The 27,180-nt window shown below is 36.8% G+C and overlaps 1 protein-coding gene across 1 annotated transcript in view; it reads left to right on the forward strand.

Annotated features, from left to right (window-relative positions):
- LOC145679528 (polyamine-transporting ATPase 13A3-like) overlaps window positions 1–24,820 on the forward strand; it is a 161,219-nt gene extending 136,399 nt beyond the window's left edge. Inside the window, exons 13-15 of the mRNA XM_081750106.1 lie at window positions 5,705–5,889; window positions 14,786–15,035; window positions 24,764–24,820. Of these exons, the coding sequence (XP_081606232.1) occupies window positions 5,705–5,889; window positions 14,786–15,035; window positions 24,764–24,820 (492 nt within the window). The remainder of the gene's footprint in view (window positions 1–5,704; window positions 5,890–14,785; window positions 15,036–24,763) is intronic.
- The last annotated feature ends 2,360 nt before the right edge of the window (window positions 24,821–27,180 follow it).

Consider the following 27,180-nt stretch of genomic DNA (forward strand, 5'->3'; position numbering starts at 1 on the left):
TCGGTAATAGGCAATTAAGAACAAATTATATTTTTATTTTGTTCTGTGAATCTTTATTCTCTTCTACATATACTGCTTCTTATATCATGTATCTAGGCTATACCAATTAGGCCCTGAGCTATGCAGATTTGAAAATAATAGCCCTATAACAAGTAGCAGTGTCACGTGTTCATAATATGAAGGAGTTTGATTTTGTATGACATGATATTTTCTCAATTAATGTTGAAACCGTTAAGTAGTAGTAAATTTCTACCACTTCCGGTTTTAGTAAATAGATTAGGATGGAGGATATATTTTTGCGAAGCTTAATTAATTGCAGAAAGCCTCTCCTCGCTATATATTACCACTTTTATTGCATAACAATCAACGTTCCAATCAGAAGTGGTTGATTTCTTCCATTTCCGGTTTCAACATAGGGTTAAAAGGCCTCTAGTTATCTAGTACCGTTCCTTTTCTATAGCGATCAACGTAAACCCGATAGTGCTTTATTTTTGCAACTTCCGGCTAAAATAAAGTTGAAACAGAAGACAGTTCTCTTCTCGTTAGTAGAACTTTAATATGATTCTTAAAGAACCATTTCCCGCTATTTGTTGCCCCTTGTACTCTATAGCGATGAATGTTAAATTCGGAAATGTTTTGTGATTTACGCTAGTTCAGGTTTGAATAGAGGGTTAAGATAGCAGATGATATATTTTCTTAGAACGTCCCTGTGGGGACATTCAGTTGGAAAAGTGTCAAAGATTTTTGGAGGGAGCAGCCACCCTGAGTGAGGTTTTCCTGGATTTTCTCATTCACACCAGGCAAATGTCGAAATGGTACTTCCCCAATTCTTCTCCAATTCCTTCCCCAATTCTCTCTTCCTTGTCTTTCCTCTTATAGTGTGATCGCCGAGGGACGTCATCCCTCATACGTGACGGGCTAACATGGCCGTAGATGCCGAAAGCCCAGAAATCTAAATCCTAAATCCTAATTCTAATCATAGTGACGGGCTAACATGGTGATAGATGCCGAAAGCCCATAAATCTAATTCCTAATCCTAATTCTAATCATAGTGACGGGCTAACATGGTCATAGATGCCGAAAGCCCAGAAATCTAATTCTTAATCCTAATTCTAATCATAGTGACGGGCTAACATGGTCATAGATGCCGAAAGCCCAGAAATCTAATTCCTAATCCTAATCCCAATCCTAGTGACGGGTTAACATGGCCATAGATGCTGAAAGCCCAGAAATCTAATTCCTAACCCTAATTCTAATCATAGTGACGGGCTAACATGGTCATAGATGCCGAAAGCCCAGAAATCTAATTCCTAATCCTAATTCTTTTCTTAGAACACTAAATATACTCCCAAGGGGAAAAATGCTTTTCATTTTCTCTTTTTTCCTCTATGTAGATTAATTGAAACCGGACGTTGAAGCGGATTTATATCATTTCCGGTTTTAGTAGAGAGTTAAGGATGGAGCTGAGAAACGGCTTCTCACTATCTATTACTATTTTTGCTCTTTCCACCACTTCCGGTTTGAATATAATTTCCATCATCGAATTCGATTTCTAACTTTTGACCCTTTAGAACCTGGCCAAAATTAATGGCGATCCGTGAAGTAGTTCTTAAGATCTTTACTCTCTCCCGAACACACTCACACACGGATAGACAGCCTAAATATATTGGTTTGGTAAGCCCAACTCCTTAAAAAACGCTCCGGTATCAACAGCTTTATCCCGCAGAATGAACTTAGTGACCGAAAGGTTCAAATACACTATGATAGACAGCTACACTCCTCCTGTTATGCATGGAGATAAGTAATAGGAACATGTCATACATATTTATTGGCGGACCGTATGAAACATAGTCGCGGACTGCCATTTGGTCATCACTGATGTACTATATTGATTTCTAATAATCTTGTAGATTGACATAAGAATCACACTATTGTATTATTTTCGGCCACAAAAAAAAAAATCGGAAAGGAATAAAGTTCAAGGACATAATACGATAATGTTACTCTTATTGTGGAATATGAAAGAATTCTTGTTGCCTTGTGTTGTTCTGTTCCAATGCCGAAGCTATATAAGAAGTGGACCTATAGTTAGCTCTCGTATCTGAACCATGCGAATTTCTACTGTTTTGAACTGGAGTTTCACGTGCCAAAGGAGCATGTGATAATTATATAACCCGTAACATGACGTTAGAATTTTTAGTGGAAGTGAAAGAAAATGAATCTATATATATAAAAGAGAACGCACAAAATCCTTTGTCCGCTCATCACGCTAATACGGCTGAACCGATTTCTTTCATTTTTGGGGGGTTGTTAGGATTTGGACCCTAGATGGTTTTTATCATATCACTTTAATTTTCAATTACCAGTGTCTTGAGATAATTGACCAATCAGGTGTCAATACGTACAAAAAATCCTTTGTCCGCTCATCACGCTAATACGGCTGAACCGATTTCTTTCATTTTTGGGGGGTTGTTAGGATGTGGACCCTAGATGTTTTTTATCATATCACTTTAATTTTCAATTACCAGTGTCTTGAGATAATTGACCATTCAGGTGTCCATACGTACAAATCCTTTGTTATTAGTTCATCATAGGTATAAAAATAAACGTATTTATATGCAACCCGCATGACCCTGTGACTCGGCGGGTTAACATAACTGACAGGCGCTATAATGTTAACATTAGTGCAATCTTCTATGGTTTTTATCATATCACTTGAAAGCGAAAAAGTAAAAATTATCTAAGTAACAAAGTTTATTGCGTTCCGGGATGACCGCAGCGAAGCGGGGCGGGTTCGGGTGACCGCAGCGAAGCGGGGCGGGTTAACATAAATGACAGGCGATATAATGTTAACATTAGTGCAATCTTCTATGGTTTTTATCATATCACTTGAAAGCGAAAAAGTAAAAATTATCTAAGTAACAAAGTTTATTGCGTTCCGGGGTGACCGCAGCGAAGCGGGGTGAACGCTGCTAGTGAAAATATATACTAGAAGGATAAAAGCAATAGTAACTGGAAGGAGAGTAGCCGTTTGAAAAAGAGAGGTTGGAATATGCCATTTCGATCATTTCCCAAAATTGCGCTCACACAGAACGTAACGTGTCAGTGATATATCGCTTGTGTTCTTGATGAAAGGCAGAGCAGGGTTCTCACAGCAGACGTCCCTTCACAACGTTCTTAACGCTAAGACGCGCAAGGGAAAGGAATCACTTGAGCCACCCTAACTGACGGAACAGCGCCCTCTAGTACACTTACAACAATCATGCCCCCCCCCCATTGCAGATGGTGTAGGTTTCCGCGTTGCTGTTGTATGAATATCCCTATTATCTACCTATCTCCGTGATCGGTGGTATATATATATATATATATATATACAGTGAAAAATCCTACTAACGGACACCTCTATAAAGCGGACACCTCCCGTAACGGACATATTTTGTAATCCCCAAACATTGTAACAGGATAAAACATATTGGCAAACCTCTCTAAAGCGGACACTCTCTAGTACGGACACGGACAGTCTTTTCTGTCCTTTATAGGTATTATTTACCTCCGTATTAGGACACTTTCTCTATAAATATGTTGAAAAGTATTGTAAAAATACATTTTTAGTAATTCATAGATGTGTTACCAAGAAAGCATTAAGACATTTTGTCTCCTCAACTGTCTACTCAGCAATCCAGACGAAGGGTCTCTGTTTAACAACAGTCGCATGTCCTTTGCTTGCATTCCACTCCCACCCAAGCTGTTTTAGACACAAAAGTGATTGGCAGTTGCTTGAAATAATACTTTGTTCTACTGTCCTGCTGGAATCTCTAACCAAACAGAAGACAAGTTCAGTAGTTTTTGCCCGCGGGTACGCATATTGTCACAAAAAAGACACTACTGGACTGCAATTAACCCACAAATTAAAGCGACATACAGAAAACGTAAGTGTAAAGTGCAGAGAACTATACCATCTTATTTCCATCTTGTGCCTCCAAATAGAGTATTGGGCAGCAGAGGACAACACAGGTACCGTAACATTTTGGTAATAGTCGTGAATACATGATTCATAAATATTGTTACTAATTGCATATTACCTTCTTTACTAATTTACGTAAGAAAATATCAAAATTTCTCTATAGCGGACAATTATTGATTCCCCACGGCTGTCCGCTTTAGAGAGGTTTCTATATATATATATATATATATATATATATATATATATATATATATATATCTGGCATTCTGGAAACTACACCTCCCTGCCTATGGGGTTCATAGTGGGGAGTGTGTCTATTGTGTTGTACATTCGTGACATCGTCAATCCTATCTTTGACTTTACCTGATTACTTAGCTCAATCCTATCTTTCAGCAGGATAACGCAGGCTCGATATTACCATCGCAGCCAAGCATGTTCTACTCAGATTGCGTCTTGTGCTCTTGCCTGTTAGGTTTCCGGATCTAAACCCTATCAAGTATGTGTGAAGTATTGTGAGGAATAGCCTGACAATTAGCCTTGCTGCGTAAATGACCATAGTTTTACTACCTCAAAAACTAGAGCGAGCGTAGGACATCATACCATACAAACATATAGCATCTGTACCACCGTCGCGAATACTGCTTGTGTTTGCTGCGCAATTAAGGCGATTACTGAATAAACTAGATAATATATATAAAGGATATTCCATAGCCATCCCATGTTGGGATGACCTTTAACAAGATTCTCGTTCTTCCATTACATAGGCTATTAGAAATTTAAAGTTTTCCTAGCATCACTTTTATTTAGCGCAAGGACAATTAGTATCATCGCTTCTGTTTTTAAACATTTGAGGGATTTGATTGTTCCGGATTTTGGCCTTGACCAATCTGAATCATATTTTAGAATCCTTAGATTTTTTTTTTATATATATATATATATGGGAGAACAAATGACATAATCCAGTCTATTCGAAGTTACTGACAAAGAAAATAATATGCATATTTACAGGAAATTTGTAGATAACTGTAAGAAATAGATTATTATTACGAATTTCTATGATTATGTTTAGTGTCTGTATATAAGAAATGGAATCCTGACTGGCTGACTGACTGAATGACCAGCGAAAGACCAAATTGTTAACGCTAAAAATGTCAAATTTGGATAGTACACAGGATTTGCGACGTAACATACCATTAAAGAAGGATTCATGGAAATTCTGCATGGAAGGGGAGTTGCAATTATAGTCTCGGAATCCAGGAAATTTTGAGATATGAAATTTTACGGTTGGGTTTTCTATTTAAAATAATTAAATACACCGTTCAGAGTTTATCGACATTGTACCTAGAAGGGAAGAAAATTGGCGGGAAGAAAAAAATTGGGGCGCCAATTATTATTATTATTATTATTATTATTATTATTATTATTATTATTATTATTATTATTATTATTATTATTATATGCCCATATCTCAAAGTTCCGCAAATTTAGAGCCAAATTTGGTGTCATTTAAAGTAAATGGACACATGCTTCCCCTTTTTTTCATACTTGCTAAGAAGGGAAGAAAAAGAGGTGGAGTAGTTATAAGATGCCCATACGATGGGCTCGAATTTCAGGAGAGACTTAAGGACACATGAAGAAGGAATGCAAAATATTTCCCGCAGTAATGTGTTAGGTCATTTGCTATTATTTAATATTTTAATCCCTTTTTTATTTTATTGTATTTTATTTTATCTTTTCCAGTCTTCGAAACAGTTGGAGGCAGTCCATGGAGAAAACTACGTGTTCGCTGTTGAGGGACATGTGTTCCAATTGTTGAGGGAACACGACCCATCGCTCTTAAGGAAAATAGTCCATCGTGGGAAGGTATTTGCACGGATGCTTCCTCACCAAAAAGTACAACTTATTGAAGAGTTGCAATTGCTTGGGTATGTATTATATCCATTTAACATTTTTTAAAGGGCTCATTTCAACATATGTATAGTATGTATAAGCAGGCCCGTATCCAGGGCAGTCTAGGGGGACGCCCCCCTAAACTTTTCACGGTAGGCTTGCAAACGAACTATAACATGGTGATGAACTGTAATATGGTTAGATCGGTCCCCCCTAACTTCAGCCGGGCCCCGCTACATTTTTGAGCTGGCTACGGACCTGTGTATAAGCACGTCTTGTTACTTTATTTATTTATTTATTTATTTATTTATTTCGGAAACAATAGGTAAAAGTCTAATTACAGTTTTCCATCATTGTATGATAATACACTTTAAAAACACTTATAATAACATAATAATACGATAGCAAATTACATGTTTTCTACTTTAAAATACATATAGCACGATATACAGCTCATTTATTTAGAATAAAATTTTGTCTATAGCTAAAAATGTCTATCTCTGGCTGCCCTTATGACATCAATAAATACATTTTTCTGAGAGGCAATACATCCAATCCATTAGTCCTTCGGGCTGAGAGATGAAATATGCCATTAAGAGGTCTCGTTGCTCTATGTGGGACGTGAAGTTTAGTTTCTAATAAATATTCTGAATCTATTGCATTATGAATTAGTTTGTGTAAGAAAGATAAAATTAATTGAGTCCTTCTGCTTCAAGTGACTGTAATGAATATTTGTTACAAAGATCTTCGTAGTTCTCAAATTTTGAATATATTCCTGTTTCTTTACGTCAAAAACAGCACAAATTTATTTTGAATGTTTTCGATTTTGTTTATATATATATATATTTCCACCTTGGATCTAACATAAACAGTGTATATGTTTTGAGGACATTAATGTTAGAAAAGTCACTTCCTAATCTCATCACAAAGCCAAGGTTCCTAAAGGCCTCGCCAATTACTATGTTGACATGAATATCGAATTATAGGTTTGACTGCAAAGTGAGTTTAAGATCAGTCATATAATTCACTCTCTCAACTAGTGTTGCCACGAGGCGAGACGAGACGACACTTCAGGCTGTCTCGTCTCGTCTCTTGCACAGCATGTCTCGTCTCGCAAAAAAATGTGCTCGTCCCGTCTCGTGTCTCGTCTCGAGAGGCTCTGTCCCGTCTCGTCTCGTCTCGTTTTATCTCGTAAAAATATAGCAGCATACCATGGGAACGAAAGTAAAATATAGCAGGCTGCACCATGCTAATTAAGATACAACTAAGTTACAAGTACTACCCAGAACACACAAGACAACAAATGTCACGGTAGCTACACCGTGAAGCCTTCACTTCTGGTGTATGTGGTAGTCGGTTCGATCTCGGTTAGTGCCATGTGAGCTTTGTGGTGGACAAACATTGAATGTGTGTGGGGACCGCGGTGGCTCAGTGGTAGAGCGTTCACCTCTATTGCTTGGGGTCTCGGGTTCGATCCCAGCCCCGCCAAGTGAACTTTGTGGTGGACAAACACAGTGTGCGTGGGTTTCCTCGGGGTTCTCCCGTTTCCTCCCACTTTCTTCATTCCACCATTTCATTCATTACTTATCATCACTGTCTCCTTTAGCCTAACCGGCATAACCGTGGGACGTAAAACTCAAAGATTTCACTTCATTTCATTTCATTTTTCGAATGTGTGTGTTTTCTCGAAGTTGTCTAGTATCCTACCACTTTCTTCATTCCACTAATTTTCCCATCATCATCCATTCGGCCAAAGTTGACTAAAGGTCTTAAAAATAAATTCAAATAAGCTCAGAAGGCAAGGACAAATAGTTTACAAGATAATCTATCTCTACTGTTAGTTATCTGAGGCTTCTCGACCTTGGCTTTTTTTTTTTTTTTTTTTAACATTCTGAAACATTGCAATTTGTTTCACCAGTTTCAATATACGAATATAGATACGTCGAAGATGAAGACACTAATGTCAAATAATGTTTACTACACGACAAGCAAAGTTCGATGTAAAGGTGTCACAATTCCCGACACTATCGTATACTTTCAGCTCACTTGCTTTATAGTATCTGTATATATATATATATATATATATATATATATATATATATATATATATATAGAGAGAGAGAGAGAGAGAGAGAGAGAGAGAGAGAGAGAGAGAGAGAGAGAGAAAGAGAGAGATGGAAAGACATATAGATAAATAGAGAATAGATATGTGTGTACACTTTGATTTCATATATTCCAGCCTTTAGGTTTCACAGTGTTAACCCATACCAATCCAAAAACTACTTTCCATTTTAGCATATTTAGATTTGTTGCAATTATTTTTTTTTAAAAAAAGCTCGGAACCAAATAATTTTATTGAGTAATGGAGAGTATTTGATTGAAATTTTTTATGTTACTGCACAGTAAGCTCTACTTAAAATGCCATAATAATAGGAGCTGAACGACACATCGGACGAAAGAATGCTTGGGGACAAGACATTAAGGATGATATTCCTGGAAGCTCATGTATCACGATTGTTTCATTCAATAGACAGAGGACACTTTTCTATGAAGGCTTTTCAACATGTTTGCTCACAAAGGGGATTTTCCTTTTGCAATCTATATGACCACTGGCAATTTGAATCTTGGCCATTCCCGCCAGCGTTTTCATTTTCGAGAAACGAGACGAGACGAGACATTTTACGAGACGTCCCGTCTCATCTCGTGTCTCGTCTCGTTTTCGAGACGGGACCAGTAGCTTGTCTCGTCTCGTGTCTCGTCTCGTGGCAACACTACTCTCAACTGGCGTTTGATTAGTAGTGTACACTAAAGAAGCAGCAGTGGTTTTAAGTTTTGCATGAATAGTAGATATATTTTTAAACTACAAAATACACAAGGCTTTTAAAAAGAATTTCTTAATTTTGCTAAAACTGTTGTTATTTCACTTTTTTTTGTCGTAGTTTTAAATGAAACAAAGTGTATTGTACTCACATCCGCTAAGATGTTATACTTGATATATGCATAACAAACCGTGCATACAAGGATAATAAGTAATGAAACTGATTCTGGAAGATTTCCCGTTTTACGGAAGCCTTTGCCGCTCTGTAGGAGCAGATCTAGTCTGTATCATGGACTGATATTGAGGTAGCACTAGTACATACACTGTTCCATAGTAATATTATTATATTATTATTATACCAGAAACAAGTCCAGCGAAAATGTTGATTTGCTGATTTTAGTTTAGTGTCCCTTTCAGCAGCGAGGCTATATGAGACGTGGACCTACTGATTAACGTGGAATCCGAACCACATGAGCTCCCGCCGGGAATCGAACCCGGGTCTACCACGCCAAAGGCGCGTACGCTAACCGCTTAGCCACAGAGGAGCTCAAGTCCAGCGAAAATGTATATCCTTTCGCTCCAAGTGGATAGCTCTATTATTATTATTATTATTATTATTAGTAGTAGTAGTAGTAGTAGTAGTAGTAGTAGTAGTAGTAGTAGTAGTAGTAGTAGTAGTAGTAATAGTAGTAGTAGTAGTAGTAGTAGTAGTAGTAGTAGTTGTTGTTGTTGTTGTTGTTGTTGTAAGGTAGGTGCGGGTAAATACGCCATGTTAAGGGTGTTGGATTTTTTATGGCCTTAATTTTCATGAAATACAAAGAACAAGATATGCGTGTTGCAGAGTAGCCTTTTCCGCGTGTAGAATAAATGTGGCAATGATGCGTCTCACTTCTATTTTGTACCCAAGGTAAAAGAAAAAAACACGTGCAGGTAATTACGCCAAGTCTAGGACATACTAGAAACCTATAATAAATCTTGCAACTACTCACATCGTCTGTATTATACGAACTCAAATATTACTACATAACATGGCTGAAGTAAAAAAAAATATAATAACCAAAGTGCAAGATGAAGAGAAAGAGATAAAATGTAAAAACGATAATCTCCAAAGTTGAAATGAAGTTCCAAACTGAAAAGTTTCAGTCCATAAGAAGATATATAAACAGTGTCACTGTGCTGCGACTTTAAAAAAAAAAAAAAAAAAAAAAAAAAAAAAAAAAAAAAAAAAAAAAAACTACACCGATATTACATGGAACATGTGAGACAAATGAAAACATCTTTGTCTTCTGCAGTCAGTTCTCCACAAGGTCTGGCGTATTTCGCTGCTGATTTAGTAGCCATGGAATTACAAATAGTGAAATTACACTTACATAACAAAGTGTCCTTAGACGGACACGAAATAAGACGTACATTGCTAAACAATAGGCAACGTTCTAAGTTATCACGGTACTAAATAAACATGGGCGACCGAAGGGGAGGGGAGGGGGCGGCTCACGAAACAGTATTAAATTCCTTAAGATTTTCTTAATGAAAATAAAGAAATATCAAACCTCATGTAGCAACCAGGGATTTAAACCCCATCCTTGAAAATTTTCTTCGGGCGCCTATCCTAATAATGGACTCTTACCTCTATTGAAATAATAACGTCTTTCCACGAAACCTTCCCGAAACAAACAACACTGCACGGCGCGGCGTGGCGGTCTCAGCGCTCTCTCCCAGAGTATTCGTCAAGTCGAACTTGTCCAAGACCGTGGCACGTATTGGAGGTGCATTTTAGTGGATTTCGTCGGAAATGTCCCAGCACTGAACACTAGGCGTATTTAGCTGCACTGGCGTGCATACCTTCAGTTACCTTAGTAGTAGTAGTAGTAGTAGTAATAATTACTATTTGTAGTTCAAGAAAAGCAAGAACTATGGAGCGAGAGATTCAGGTTCGATTCCCGGTGGGAGTCATGTGATTCGGATCTCACGTTAAGCTGTAAGTTCACGTCTAATTTAGCCTCGCTGCTGAAAGGAACGCTAAATTCAAATAAACCAAAAGCAGGAACCAATACAATACAAATTGCAAGGTCATTTTTGCTTACTGTTCAAGTTCCCGGTTCAAGTAAATTAGTATACACTTTAGTTTAAAAATAGAATAATATTGTATTCAGATTACAATAGTTTTATTTGTTGAAGTTTAGTGTCATTTTTAGCACGTAATCTATATGAAAAGTGGACCTACAGTTTAAGGTGAAACTCAAATCACTGCGATGCATTCAATGTTTCTCCACTGTGAATGAAACCCAGGGTCACGTGCATGAAAGACTACAAGAGAGAGAACACACTCATTTGTCAATTAGTTAAACTTGGAGTTTTTATTTTATTACTATTGTGTTTTGTCAATTACCCGCTTCGCTGGATTAAGATAATATGTCCCGTTAGTGAGTCACTTTTTACTATTACTGGAGCGTTCTCTGATATAGGTCATTATATTCCCCTTCCCCTCTCCCAAATTGCGGGGCTGAATTTGAATTTAAACGACACCGGATGTGTCACTGTTCATCTCAGCGACCCCGAGAACTATGAATTCGACACTAATATCTCCCCTCCTCACCCCAAGTTGCACCATCAAAGTGAAATGGTAAAAACATCCCAGGCCCGAACCTCATATATAGTGTGTTGAAAATTTGATCGAGATCGGTCGGATGGTTCAAGAGTTATTAAGTTACAAAACATAGTCATTTTCATTTGTATATAATATATAGATTAGGAAAACGACCATTAGGAAGACCTAGGCGCAGATGGGACAATAGTAAGATGGGAGGATATATATATATATGGGAGGACAATATTAAGATGGATCTCGCAGAGATTGGAATACAAAGTAGAAACTGGATGCAGTTAGCTAAGGATAGAAGTCAGTAAATAGCTTTTGTGAACGCGGCAATGAACCTCCGGGTTCCATAAGCCATAGAGTTAGTTTTTAGTTAGTTATATAATATATAGATAAGAGTATATTCGTTACGGTTCTATGGCAAAGCAGATCCTTACGAAGATATTTGTCTGTGTTTATATGTAAGTACTAAACAAATATGGGACTTCTTAATGAAATGTGTAGCAATAATAGAGTGTGAATTCGTTAGGACTGAGATACGTTTTCGTACCCTAGTAGCTAATGAGCATACTTTCTTTGTGCGGCACGGGTTCGATCATTCTAATGACTCTCCCTCCGAGCATGAACTTGAGTAAATAGTTCGGATCTCACCTAAGGAAGTAGGTCGCGTTGCATATAGCCTTGGATCTCCAAAGGAATATGAACCTCAATTAATTAATCACAAAAACTGAGGAAATGTGATCTTCACACTCCCGTTTTCGTCACAAAAGAAAAGCGATAACATTCGAAGATTGTTCCTTTCCTTTCAAGTTCATCTGTGCTATTTGTAAATTACACTCCTTACCTTAATTTAGAGATAATAATTTGAATGGTGAAAAGCTATATAACATTTCCGTTGCACATTTTTCCTTTTCCTTCTCACTCAGAAAGTTGCGAAATCCATTTATCTCAATCTTTACTGATAAAACCACAAATTCACACAAATAATCATTCAACCAAATTGATAAAGTTTTGAAACATGATTGCCATAGTAACACGCAAATAGAAGTCTTTCAACAAATAAACTTGAATTGCCGATGATTGTTAATTTAATAGAAGGAAAATGAGTTCTACAAAATTATTGAATCAAAAGATCCAATATATTTCAATCAAAAACTTTCTTGTACGCCTTATATCTGGAGAACTACATATAGCATAGCCAAACCCAAACTATCAGTTAACACAGTATGATGTGCTTATTCCGTAGAAAATACGAAAACTCGATTTAGGGGCCATCCAAATATGTTGTGGCCCCTGATCCAAAAACTAATTATTGACCAAGATCGCAATCTTTTGATCCATTTTGGTTTTCCTAATTTTCTTCTTTTTTAATAAATTGTATACTACTGAGTGAGTAATCAATGCCCAGGCCAAACCAGTTAAGCTACCATCTTCACATCTAGCCACTACATTCGATTTGTGACGTAACGTTCCACTAAGGGAAGATTTTTTGAGAATTCAGCAAGAAAGGAGAGCATTATTACATTAATATGACCATATCTCGAACTCTGCGAAGGTTAGAACCACGACATTTGGTATTTGGACTTTTCATTTAAAACAATAAGACTAGTATATAAGCGTAATTTGGTAGTTGACACAGAATAGACTTCCAAACTATGCTATGCATGAGTGTCGAAAGTCTTATAGGACAGTTTTGTCCGTCCATCTGTTGACAGGTAGCAGAGCAAAAATGAAAAGATGGCGAGATGCTTTTTTTTTTTAATGGATTCAGCATTCCAAAAATAGATTTCATCTCCTACGTTAAATCTCTATTCGAACTGGACGTGGTTTAGATTAGTCATTTGCGGCAGTTTCAATGTTTATTTCCAAAGAACGAAAATGATAACAGATAGCGAGAAGCGGTGTTTTCGCGAACAATTCGGCTCTCAAGGCGTCCAAGTCACAGGTTCTATCTTTGATCTCGTTAATCTGTGAAATTAAACTCAGTTGTTATAATGTGATGCCCATATCTCTTGGAATCGCAATGTGATACCACATCCATATCTCGGAATCTATTACAGTAAGAAACTTGAAATTTTGTATTTATACTTTCCATTTAAAATAATTAAACAGGTATTTAAGCGTTTTTCAATATTTCAGCTAGAAGAGAAGACCCATTATTTAAGATGCTTGAAATTTGGACAGTGTATAGGATTTGTGACACATGTGAGGTACCACTAAGCAAGGATTTTTGGAAGTTCGATGTGGAAGAAGAGAGCTAGGGGTAGCCAGCTCTATATTATAATAATGAATTTTGCTCTTGATTTTTGAATATTTAATTTAGTTAGTAAAGATTAAAAATTCGAGTAGGCTAGGGAATACGTTAGTTCGTAGTCTGAGTTAATTTAGACGTTATTTTCAGAGTAATTTTTAATTCACTGATGAGTAGGTCGTGTATATACTAGAAATGTTTTCTAGTTATGGGAATTAAAAGAATTAATTGAAATATATGATTTTTTTCTCGATTCCTTAAAGAGGAAGTCGGGATTAGAGATTATGGTAATTGAACATGAAAGGTGTTCATAGAGCATACATACAGTTAGTGCTTGTCTTAAGAATAGAATTCTAAAAAAGGATTCTAGTGTATACATGACGTCTACTGTAGTCTTTAAATACTGTATAGACGAATCCAATAGAGTGTGGCTCCTATCGTAAACTTCCCTAGGCTTCCCTAGGATCCAGAGTACGCATCCACAAAAACCTGAAGGCTTTACGTTCCACCTACCTTTGTGAATTAGCTAGTGAAACAGAATTTGAATGAGTTTCACACAAGGGAATTAGGCAATGCCTACTATGACTAATTAGTAGAACGGATAGAAACATATTAAGAAATGAACTGAGAGCGTGGAAATGAACGCAGATCAGTTATTTCCATAGATCCAACCCTAATTAGTGAAAGACACATTAATTATAAGAATATTGAATTGGTTAAGATCTCTAGTTAGTAACACTAAATTTTGCCAAGAAGAATACTTAACATAAACCACCTAATCTTTCTTTACTTTAGTCAATAAACTAAATTTATTAAGAAAGACTATGATTTCTATAACTTTAAAATCGTCTCGGAACCTGTTAATCGTTAATTTACTCTAGACAAATTAAGTTATTAATTGCAACCTTCCTTCTTGATAAGTTAAAGGTCAAAGAAAAAGAGCCTTCTGACAAGGTCAAATTTCGTCCCTATCTTCTCATAATAAGTTGATTATACATTGTCGGTATAGTACATTGAAAGGTAAAGGAGGGAGGAGAAGGGCCTTATTGTACACGTTTCCTTGTTTCGCCTGTATTATAAAACAAACCTCATTTAAAATAAACCATTATTATTATTATTATTATTATTATTATTATTATTATTATTATTATTATTATTATTATTATTATTATTATTATTATTATTATTATTATTATTATTACACTATTCTATTTTAAGAACGAACATTAAAATATCTAATCTAAGTAATTGATATTTGATTGGCAGTCACCAGGTAGCGATGTGTGGTGATGGCTGCAATGATTGTGGTGCTTTGAAGACGGCCCATGCAGGAGTCTCATTGTCCATGGCAGAAGCGTCTGTTGCAGCACCATTTACTTCCCGCCGAGAGAGTATTCTGTGTGTCCCTGATCTCATTCGCCAAGGCAGAGCTACCCTTGTTTCTTCTATTGAGTCTTTCAAGCTGGGAGTCACTACTTGCTTCGCTCAGTTCGTCAGTGTACTTATCGTCTTCTGGGTAAGTGCATATTCTTAATATACTGGTATATCCCACCCAACCAGGTACATTCTAGGAACGTGCCATTTAAGTTCCATATGTACCGTTTACGTACCTGGTACTTGAAAAATGTACATTTCATATGCATAGCACGTGTCGCTAGGTACGTGCCTTTCGAGGAATTTCTGACACTTGAAAGGTACTTTTACATGCTTCACTGGAATGTGAGGAATGTGAATGGCACATACCCCATGTACCATGGCATGGTTGTGCGTAAGTTGCTTCGTATTGCGACTAGGGTTGCCAATTTAGTCGTTAGTCACATAATTTCCAAAGAGCCAATAGTGGCTTTTTAGCCATATGCTTTTCACTTCTATAGCCACTTTCTGAGTTTAGCCACATTGTAATATATTGTGTGTGTAATTTTGCAATTTTCTGACGTTTGATGCGTTCTCTAGGTTGTAACATTCTAAACCCCACTGGCAGAATTGTCCTCATAAAATTAGCATTGATGGTTATATTGTGACCAGTGGCGTGCCGTGACTTTTCTCACAGGGGACTAGGTTCGAAGAGAATGTGTGCTGTAGAGTGGAGGTCCTGAGCAGTATTGTTGGCACCAAATAACACAATTTATATGTTTCTGTAAACGCTTCTTCAACCAAGCCTCTTTCTTTCAAGAAGTGGATAATTTCAGTCACAGTTTTATTTGAAAAATCTAAGAGTCTGTAAACCTATATTAATTCACTCCGCAAATTGTTAAAATTAAAAAAAAAAAAACTCCCGTAAATTGATTTAAGGGTCAAAAACAAGCAATCAGGAAATGGAGATTTCAAGCACTGAAAATTCTTTAAATCTAACAGCTCAAGAAATTGTAACTCACTGAGATCTTGAAATCACAGTATCAATAATGTCATTGAAGAGACGCATGTATTTAATTTCTGAATCTGTTGAGTCATCTATTTTGCGTCTTTTATTAGAAGGTTCCCGTTGTCATCCAATTCTACTTTTCTATAAGTCTTCAAAATCGTTTCTTGCATTTCTAAGTTGAGATACCATCTTTTGTTCTTTTTGGATGCAATGTTTCACATCCAAGGTTTTACTTTAAAGAATGTTGAATAGTATATCCGTGCGCGAAAAAAAATGACTGAAAACTTTTAGTAGAAATGCAAAATCGAAATCTTTCAATGATAACTCACACTTTTTTGTTTGTAGTCATGAAAGCTTCGGTGTCGCAATTATCTGAATCTTCTACAATGTTCTCAGAACACCGTAAGAGTTCTATTTGATTTTCATTTACTGCATTCACAATTTTGGAATTGTAATTTCATCTTATAGTGGCAACCGTTGGAAATCGCTTAGTTACTCTGATTCAGCAAGCGTGTTACAGCGTTTCGATGAATATGGAAAGAAATTTGGAATGCCACTTATTCTAAAAAATATTTTACATTCCTTGATGTTATTAACAGACTGTGGAACAACGAGATTGAGTCTGTAATGATAGCAGTGTATGGTGAGTGCACTCAAACACCTTTTCACAAAAGATCGTAAACCGTTCAAATGTCCAGAAAATGAGGCAGCTCCATCCATAGCCTAGTGCTACAAGCTTTTGCTTACAATTAAAATGAGAGAGAATTTGGAAAGCATGCTCACTTAAAGCAGTCGCAGTGCAATCACTAGTAACATCTGCAAAACAAATAAATCTTTCATGAATTGCCGTCTTTCACGTATCGATTGAATGTTGAGAGATCTTTGCAATGTCCGTAGTTTTGTCCAACATTATTGCTGTAAGAAGTGTATTGTTTATTTTTGACTTAATTTTATCCAGAATTACTCACCAACACATTTAATAATATAATTCTGAATTCTGTTTGATGTTCCTTTAAACACTCCCATGCTGTGAAGATGATAAGTCAACATGGGCGCCCGAACGAGAGGGCAGGGTGGGGCCCGGACTTTCCTCTGGCTCACGAAAATGTATACATAATATAACAAACCACGTATATTAAATACCAGAAATACCAGACGCAACATAGCAACCATGGAGATGGGCCCCTCCCTAGAAAATTTTCTTCAGGCGCCCCTGCAAGTCCGTTTAATGTCGTACTTAGAAAGTAACTGAATTACTTCAATATAATTTCCCTAATTGACAGAATCTTCCTGTTTGTCATGACTTCTAAATGATAGCTCTTGTTTAGCCATAAAACAAGAGGAATAAATCAATCGGTTCATTAGTTCTCGGTTTGAATCAACTTCTGCATTGCTTGCTCAATTGAAAATCAATTCTGGCTTCCGGGAAGTTTTCAGTTTAGTTATTGTGGACAGGTGTGAATAACATTTTTCTTGGCGCAACTTGGGTTTGTGAAAATTGTTCATGTCACAAAAGCCATCATTCTTCCACACGTCCTTTTCTATGTGGAACAGAATACAAGGCCAGCAATACAGTTTGTTTCTTGTCTTACATGCAGTTAACTATTTCGAAGAAGCAAAATAATCCATTTTGATATTATGTATATAATCTTTCATTTTTGACTAAATGGAAATGCTTGGAGTTGTTCTACCACTGGTTATTATTTGTTGGATTTCTTGAAAATTAAGAAATCCAATGGTCCAGAATACAAGACTGAAACGGCCGATCCCCACCCCTACTGTCCCCTGTACCAATTGAAGTAATATCACTGCTTGCGCCATCGCTTTGCTGCAAGGGACTCGATTTCTCAGACGAGTCCCCTTCCATACTTTATTCTTCGAGTCATTTGCAAAATATATTGATAATCTAAAAAGTTCACACTTCACTAGATCTCTTAAAGTGTCAAGATTAATACTGTAAATTTAATAGCGTTAAAACTATTAACTGTAAAAAGCAAACGAGCATTAAATTCGCTTACGACAGAACGCCCGTACTTAGAGCTCAGACAACATAATATGAGGACTAGCTTACTGGACCCTGTTCCCTTCCCCGAGAAAAGCCGATTAAAACCCGAACGTTTCCGATCTCCACTTTGTCGCACCCAGCACACGAGCGCTGACTAAAGTTGTGTCAGAACAATTGAAATAGTGTTATTTTACGAAAATGGAGAAATACAAACAATGTTTTCGTTTTCTTTGGTATATATTTATCACAAAATGCTTTAATTAAAATGCCAGGGGACTAGCCTAGTCCCCTAGTCCCCTTGACGGCACGCCGCTGATTGTGACGTTACACAGCAGAGAATTAGTTCAAAACCTGTACGTTAAAACTAGACGTTAAATAAAATTTTCGGGAAGACGTAAGTTTAAGTATAAACTAACTCCTTAAAGAAATTCAGCCTGATAATATAGACATCCTTCAGAAAATGGTTATCCTTCCTTTTCCATTATTATTTGGCTATGAAACAAATGCCGGAGACATATACAACCGCTATATACAACAGTGTGGTGTTGGAATGTGTAATGATTAGGATGTGATGTTTTATTTTATTTTTTTGAAAGTTCAACACTTCCAATGTACCCGTAAAAATGTACTATAGAAATAGCGCCCATGTTTTTTAAATATTCAATTAGAACTGGACAATCTACATGAAATTTGCAATCGATCAGTGAAAACGTCATCTTTCTAGAGCCTGTAGTTTCTGAGATCTCATTGTCGAGAAACATATATGTGTATTTTAAAAGAGCTCCAAAGATGGCAGCACAATTCATTTGCATGTGTTTCGGAGAAGGCTTACTAAAGGCAAAGGCCTTTGAACAATAATTTAAAAGGATAAACTTTGTGAAAAATATTTATTTCAGTAATTTATTTAAACTACACTCTTTTAAAAATATTTGTCTTTGTTATAAACGTGAAATCACAAATAACCGTAAATCAAAGGTTTGAATGCTAAGATTATAGGTTAGAGCTCGGTTGCTCGTAGAGTGTACTCTCACAGTACTCGACCCGCTTGGTAGTGATCATGTTCCCGTTAAATTATCACTCACTTCTTCACACCGTCCAGCACCCCACTTACCTCCTGTCACTCGTACCACATTGCGCTTCGACAAAGCCGACTGGCCAGGATATCGAAATTACCTCAGTAGCATTTTTGCAAACTCAACTTTATCAGAAACGGAGGAAGATCTTCATAATTCTTTGGATAGAATAACTACAGCACTCCATGATGCTACCAGCCGTTTTATTCCGACTAATACATCCCATAGTTATCGCCCAACGCTCCCACCCCATTATTTACCACTTATCAGACGTTCACGAGCGCTCTACAAAGATTACAAACGTACAGGAAATCTAGAGTCATTGCACTTACATCGTCAATTTCAACGCACAGTTCACAATTATGTTAAAGCATATAAACTCCGTCAATGGATAAAAGCTTGCAATAATTTGGCAGACGATGCACACCCATCCAGATACTGGAACCGTTTCAACATGCTCACTGGTCGCAAGACCCACACTACCTATCCTCTTCTAGAGAATGAAAATCCTCTTCACACAGATAAAGAAAAAGCAGACGCCTTCGCAACCTATCTACAATCTATTTTCACTCCGTCTGAAGCAGCCATTCCTCGCAGGCATCCCACACATACCTTTAACATAAATTCACCAGAACTTCAACCCAGCACGTCTCATGTTTTACCCGCACATCCTCTTACTACGCCTATCACTGTAACAGATATCAACTCCGTCACGGCTCGCAAGCGCAATACTGCTCCTGGTCTGGACTCAATCACTTATCGTCATGTCAAAGAAGCGCCTCTCGCCTTACTACACCTTTTAGCAACTATATTTACGTTTATTCTCCGCACAGGTTATCTTCCCCCTCAGTGGAAGACTTCCAAAACACTCATGTTTGCTAAGCCACACAAACCACTAAATTCCGTATCATCTTACAGGCCCATACAATTAACTCCGACTTTCAGTAAAATATTGGAACGCATCCTTGTCAAAAGACTTCACACTCACTTAACAGCGAAAAATTTGCTACCTTTACATCAAGCTGGTTTCCGACCAGGATATAGTATTAACGATCAGTTACTTCGCCTCACCAACATGATCACTAATCATTACAATTCTTCCAAGCCTGCCTGTTTAGTTTTATTCGATCTCGAAAAGGCATTTGATAAAGTATGGCACCTGGGACTTTTATTCAAGCTTCTGTCTTTCCGTCTTCCAATCACGTACATCCGCTTCATTTTTAATTTTCTCTCAAACCGCCTGGCTTACATTTACATCAATGACAGTGTCTCTTATCCTGTTTTTCTTCATAGCGGCGTTCCGCAAGGCTCTGCCTTGTCCCCACTGCTGTATCTGCTTTATGTCGCTGACATGCCGTCCTTACCGCAAAATATTCATACATTTCAGTACGCCGATGACACTGCTTTCCTGGCGTTAACAAAGACTATCTCTCAAATAAACACTGCAATGAATGAAGCTATCCGTCGCTTTAGCGATTGGTGTCGGACGTGGCGCTTAACAATAAACGCTACCAAAACTCAGGCCATAGTCTTTATTCCACCAAAACGTCGATCACGAGTTCATCGAAACCCAGCTCGTCTTGCCCTTACCGTCAATGATGCTGCCATACAGCACTCAAAGACAGTGAAATACTTGGGTATAACATTTGATCATCATCTTACATGGCGTCCACACCTCGCTACCGTTGTAAGCAAAGCCAAAAATAGATTAAATTTACTTAAATGTCTCATAGGTACAACGTGGGGTCTCCATTCTTCTACGCTTATCAACACCTACAAGGTCTTCCTCCGTCCCGTACTTACATATGGTTTTACCTCCTGGATATCAGCAAGCGCAAAACATTACGAAAAGCTGTTAATAATGGAACGACATGCTCTCCGCCTAGCCTACCGCATTAAATTACCAAGTCCAACCCGTGAATTGTACGACCGCATCACATTTCCTCACCTACTTTATCATATTGAAGCTCTTCGTATTAAATATATAACTCAACGGTATGACAACGAACACGCTTTATTTTTTGAAACCGTTTACAGCGACGCTCCCTACACTCACAGCCATCACCACACGTCTACACCTCTCTCACTGCTTTTCGCATTATATAAATATACCGTACCTCCAAATCATCCGGACTATAACATCATCAGTATCCTCAGCACATCACACGTACCGGCCCATATCTCACCTTCATATCATGCACAGTAAACCCGCTTGTCACTAACAGGACCTCCTCACGTATAATAAAATAAATAAATAATTAAATAAAACTTATGGCGGTTTAATACAGTTCATAAATGTCTCTTTGCCCAACAGAAAATATTTCTTTTTCCGACACAAATATGTTAAATCTCTTTCCCTAATAGAGGGTGTAGCCCTCGCAATGGGTGCTAGCTACACCATAGCTAGCTAACTTAAAAAAAAAAAAGCTCGTAGATGTTACTGTAGTATTTTAATAGATAGTTAAATTGCCACACAGATGCCGGAGGAGGGCATATATTTTCAGAGTTGGTTGCTTGGCTTTTTTTAAAAGTACAAGCTTCTAAATTCGAACGTAAAAATGAAGCGTTACGGTTTTAGTATTTAAGTACTCGCACCCCCAGTTGCATAGCACTGCCCTAAGGAACATTACTGACATGCCTAGTACATTCCTGGCACATGCCAATGCCAAGTAAATGTGTCAAGTACATACACGGTACGTGATATACACATAATAGATACATTCCTCGGTATGTGTCATGCACGTACTTTTGGGCGGAAGTAACCTTATTCCTTACATGTGTATTTCACATGATTGCTCTATTCACGTACCTATCATGTACATTCCAATGTACCTCGAGGAACATTCTTTACACATGATCAGTATGTACTTGTGTTGGGTGGGATTAAGCGTACTCAAATGATTTGTTTTTCGTGAATCTCGTATGTATTAGGGATGGCCACATTTTCCGGAAAAACGGAAAACGGAAAATATTTTTTCCGGAAACCGGAAAATTAAAAACGAAAAACGGAAAATTTTCCGGAAAAACAGAAGGCGGAAAATTTGCCGGAAAACGGACGGAAAATTTTCCAGAAAACGGAAACGGAAAATTTTCCGGAAAAACTGAAACGGAAATTTTTTCCGGAAAAACCGAAGACGGAAATTTTTCCGGAAAATCGGAAAACGGAAAATTTTCCGGAAAAACGGAAAAAGTGATTTCCGGAAACCGGAAAACTCTTTTTCCGGAAATGGCCATCTCTATTATGTATCAATTGCTTCACTTTCTTTACCGTCGCGATCTACAGAACTTATTCGACCACATCTAAATTTGGCATAGAAGTAGAACTTGATTGGCTAAGCACGTGTGTGAAGTATTTTCCTGTTCAAACCTTTGGTCCTCGAGTTATGGACCATCAAAAATGGAGTTTAAATTTAGTCCAATTTTAGCCAAAAATTTGATTAATTGAGATTAAGGACAAGGATTAGCAGAAAATACACTGAACAAACCTGTTAAACGTTAAGTGAAGTTTATGCAGTAAGCTTACTAAGTAAACTTATTAGTTTAGTAAACAGTGTGCACTTACAACAAAGATTTGCCAAAATCAATGAAGGATGAATTTTTGCCACAATGAAGATTTGCTAAAATCATGAGGGGCGAATTCTTTCCACAATAAAGATTTGCTAAAATCAGTTAAGGATAAATTATATCTACAGTAAAGATTTGTTAAAATCAACTGAGGGCGATTTTTTTACAATAAAAATTTGCTAAAATCAACGAAGAGCGAATGTTTCCACAATAAGGATTTGCTAAAATCAATTAAGGACGACTTTTTTGACAAAAAATCTACTAAAATCAACAAAGGGTGAATTGTTCCATAATAAAGATTTGCTAAAATCAATTAAGGACGATTTTTTTACAATAAAAATCTGATAAAATCAATGAATGGTGGGTTTTTTCGACAATAAAAATCGACTAGAATCAATGAAGAGCGATTTTTTCCATAATAAAGATTTGCTAAAATTCAATTAAGGACGAGTTTTTTTTAACAATAAAAATCTACTAAAATCAATGAAGGGTGTTTTTTCTAAAAATAAAGATTTGTTAAAATCAATTGCCGGTGAAAGTTTTCCCCAATGAAGAATATACTAAAATCAATAAAGAACGATTTTTTGATATTCGAGAAACTGAATACTAGTTTTTATTTCTTCTTAAAGAAAGGAACATCACGGAAACATACGTATTAAACATTACAACCAAGGCTTTGTAAAGACCAAATGTTAGCAAAGAACTCTCTATGAAATGAAATATTCGCTATTTTTTTTTAGCATTATCTATTTCTCAGATACTTTATATTTGGTTGGATTTTAGCGTCCCTTTCAGCAGCGATGTTATATGAGACGTGGACCTATAACTGTGCGGGATCCGAACCACGCGAGCTGCCCTGGTAATTCAACAAGGGTTTCCCGCGCCGAAGACTCGTATAGTGACCATAGCATCACGAGGAAGGAAGCTCTCAGATACTGTTATCATGGGTCCCATGAAGAAGGTTTATTTTTCATACATTATTTAAAAATCGTATTGCAGAACTCACCATTTCAAATAAACTCAACACATTTTTATTTCTTTTGAAGAATGATTGAGCTACAAGAAATTTACTTCTGTTCTAAGTTGGAAATCTGCAGATACACAAAATCCACATAAGAGACAATTCATAACTATAATCGTTCGTGGTAAAAGGTAATTCTTACTTTTCTCTTATACTGTTTAATAAAGTTATACAATAAAGTGTTCAACTAATCAGTGCCTTCTTTTGAGAATTACTACCCACTTTATTTTAATCTTTCTGTGTTGATTTTAAGTAGTATCATTTTTAGTGTCCTTTCTTTAGAGAATGTAATACAAATAAATATGCTCGCACATTATATTTGTTGACAACTACCAGCGAGAAGGTTTATATATAAAATTACATTTAATTTAATATGATGGAACAAAATTGATTGATGGATTAGAATTTAGCGTGTCTTTGCAGCACCGAGGCTATATGAGGAAGGATCTGAGACTTAAAGAGGGATCAAAACCACAAACGACGACCTTTCTCCAGAAAATTTGCTTGGGCCTCCAAATCTGCATTGTACCGGTATATCTTTACTTGGATATCTGGTAACGAAACACATATACTTAAATAGACACTCTAAAAGTTATATAGAAATCGGCGCTGCTGATCGAAACCATTATTCGGACTTTTATCCCTGCTTATAGTAGTTTTAGCCGAACTCGGAATCAAGAGTGGGACCACGCACACAAGACCATGAACATTACCCAATTGGCTGTGAGGTTAAATGTTTTCAGAACTAGTTGTAGTTTACTATAAGTAATTAAATAACAATTCGTCATACTTAATGTTGCTTATAGAATATTGTTATTATAAAGGCGGTTTAAGCTACATTGAATTTTTTTATTATTCAGCTTTCGTAGACAGAACTAATATTCATCCCACTGGTAAAAAGTGTCCATGCTTAGATAAATTTCTAATTGTGCTTTTTTATACTAATTAGAGGGCGTTGAATGCAATGGAATAATTTTGAAACATATCTGTTCATGGGATCACGAGAAAAAAAAAACTTAAAATTAAAATCTTTCAAGTATTGCTCATGGCAATAGTAAAAGTGCCCATAAAAGTGCCCATCCTATGATATAAAGTGTTTCTATTTATATTTGTATACTACTTTGAGGATTCTAAATCCAATAGAATTATTTTTACACCCATTAATGGGGTCACGAGAAAAAGTTAGAATATAAATAAATATGAATATTCTAAATTACAGGTCATTTTTCTCGTGACCACATGGATGGATCCATTGGATTCACTATCCTCAAATTAGTATAAAAAGCGAAATTAGAAATGTATCCACGTGTGGGCGGTTTTACCACTGCCAGAAGCGGAAGTTCAAAGATCCGAAGTTCGAGGTAATTTTTCTGGTGACTCCATGACTGAATATGTTTATAAATTTTGCTGGATTCAGAATCCTCAAATTAGTGTCAAAAACGCAATTAGAAATTTATCGAAAGTTGGGCACTTTTTTACCACTAACATGAGCGTTAGTTCTGTAATTTTATTTATAGTTCGAAATGGATTACGTATATTACATTTTTTCTTCCATTTGTACAGTCCACATACTGTTACTGACAGTTTTTTTTTTTTTTTAAATAAATATGGAAATGGACCGCGGTGGCTCAGTGGTTGCCCTTTCTGCTGATCTTGTGGTTAGAGTGTGTGCCTTTGATGCACGTAATCCCGGGCTTTATTCCCGGTGGGAGAGCTTTGAAATTTTCGCTGTCCACGATCATATGTTTTGATGTCCGGTAGTCCTGAACAGGAGTGAAAGAGTAAAAATAAGAGTCAGAAAGTTTTTATCAAAAGAATATGGTGCTTACCTTTGGTGCGTGGAATCCCTACAGCTTCCTTCAAGTGGGCTTTGTGATGAAGAAACACCATATGCATTGGTTTTCTCGGGATTGTTCCGCTTCCTCCTACTTCCTTTATTCCTCCATTATCATCTCTCTTAGCCTCGGCATATAATCGTGAGATGTTAAACTAAAAAATTAGGAATTATTATGCATTCTTATATAGGCTTACTTGTTCTGTAACACCATAGGCTTTTTGGTATATTTTATAATTGCCTTGGTATATTACACAATATATGACATCAAATACGTAAAAAAAAAAAATAATAATAATAAAATTAAAATAAAATAAAAGTCGACCCTTTTGTTATCACATGACCCAAGGGATGTGTATGGGTCTAAATGTTCCAATACTTACCTGCCTTTGGGATTCTTCGGCCTCTTTAACTTCCCCAGAATGGGCGAGCCCTAGATCCGGATTGGAAGAAGGGTCGACGAGAAAAATTTCTTGTCCCTACCCGACCAATTGAAAGGGCTCATGGCCCTTCCTTACTTAGTATGCTACAAGTTCACATTAAATACAAGAACTAATTAATAATATCCATAGCTTCCTTATATGTTTGACAATTTTTTTTTTTTTTTGTATTTCTTAATCGAAACGCACTTCTCGAGCATACGGAGATCAGTTTCTCTCCCAAATTCGCACATGGAGCAATTTATTAAGAATAATCGAAATAAGCACATAGATTCATAAATGAAAATTACAATGAAAATTTAAACTAAAGGCACACTTAGCTCGGAGATAGATAGATTGGTTTATACGACCAAATAATAGTTTATTGTTTTCGCATTTAATTAAACATGGAAAGTTACTCAAAAGAATAATTTATTTTGCATCTCTAGTTAAAATTTGTGGACTGTATGGATTTGTATAGATTGCTGGAATTAAGTATTAGAATAATGAAAATACAACACACAAAAACTGAATATCCCGCACACCAGGCTTCTGCTCAAGAACACAACACAACACTGTTAAAAATGCACGAAGCGGCCTAACGGTAACTTTGAAAAGAAAGGCAAGAGGCAGCCAGAGTAAAGTAAGGGACAAAAATAAACGACCAAAAACGCCATTAAAACTAACGTTGATTTTGGTCGTTTATTTTTGTCCCGTGAGGCTACAAATAGGAACAATATTGACTGCAGAGACATCTCTACAGCAAAACTGATACTACATAAAACATATATTTTGTTCCAAGTTGTGGAAATGCTGACAGTATTCCGAAACACTGAAAAACATAGCCTTCTTTTTTATTCTTACTTATATGAAACAAGTAGAGGGCAGAATGGCCCAAACATACCCTCTCCTTGAAATACTTTAGTTTCAAATAACACACAATGCAATGACCCAGATTCACACCCGGAAGTACAATTTAAAATGACAAAATAATAATAATGTATAATAATCCTTTAAGAAACAAACACAAGACATGCAAGATAGGACCTTCTAAAACAGCGAGGTGCTGGCGTTTCGCATGACTTTACTTTGAAGGGTTGAAAGGCAATGGGCACGGCTTCGCAATGGGGCGCTTCAACTCCCCGAAGGCAGTCTTTACAGTAGCTGCTCGCACTAGGCCATCGTTTCTTGGATATATGCACTGAACAGGCCCTAACCTCCATTGCTGGGGAGGTAGATGGGATTTCTTCAAAATAACCACGTCCCCAATCTTGATATTGTCACGTGTTTTTCGCCACTTCGTTCTTGACTGGAGGCCACACAACTATTCTTGGGACCAACGCAACGGCGCCAAAAATGCTGTGAGAACTGCTGCACCAACTG

Source organism: Thermobia domestica, chromosome 2 (assembly GCF_964235325.1).
Source record: "Thermobia domestica chromosome 2, izTheDome1.hap1.1, whole genome shotgun sequence".
Lineage (NCBI taxonomy): Eukaryota > Metazoa > Arthropoda > Insecta > Zygentoma > Lepismatidae > Thermobia > Thermobia domestica.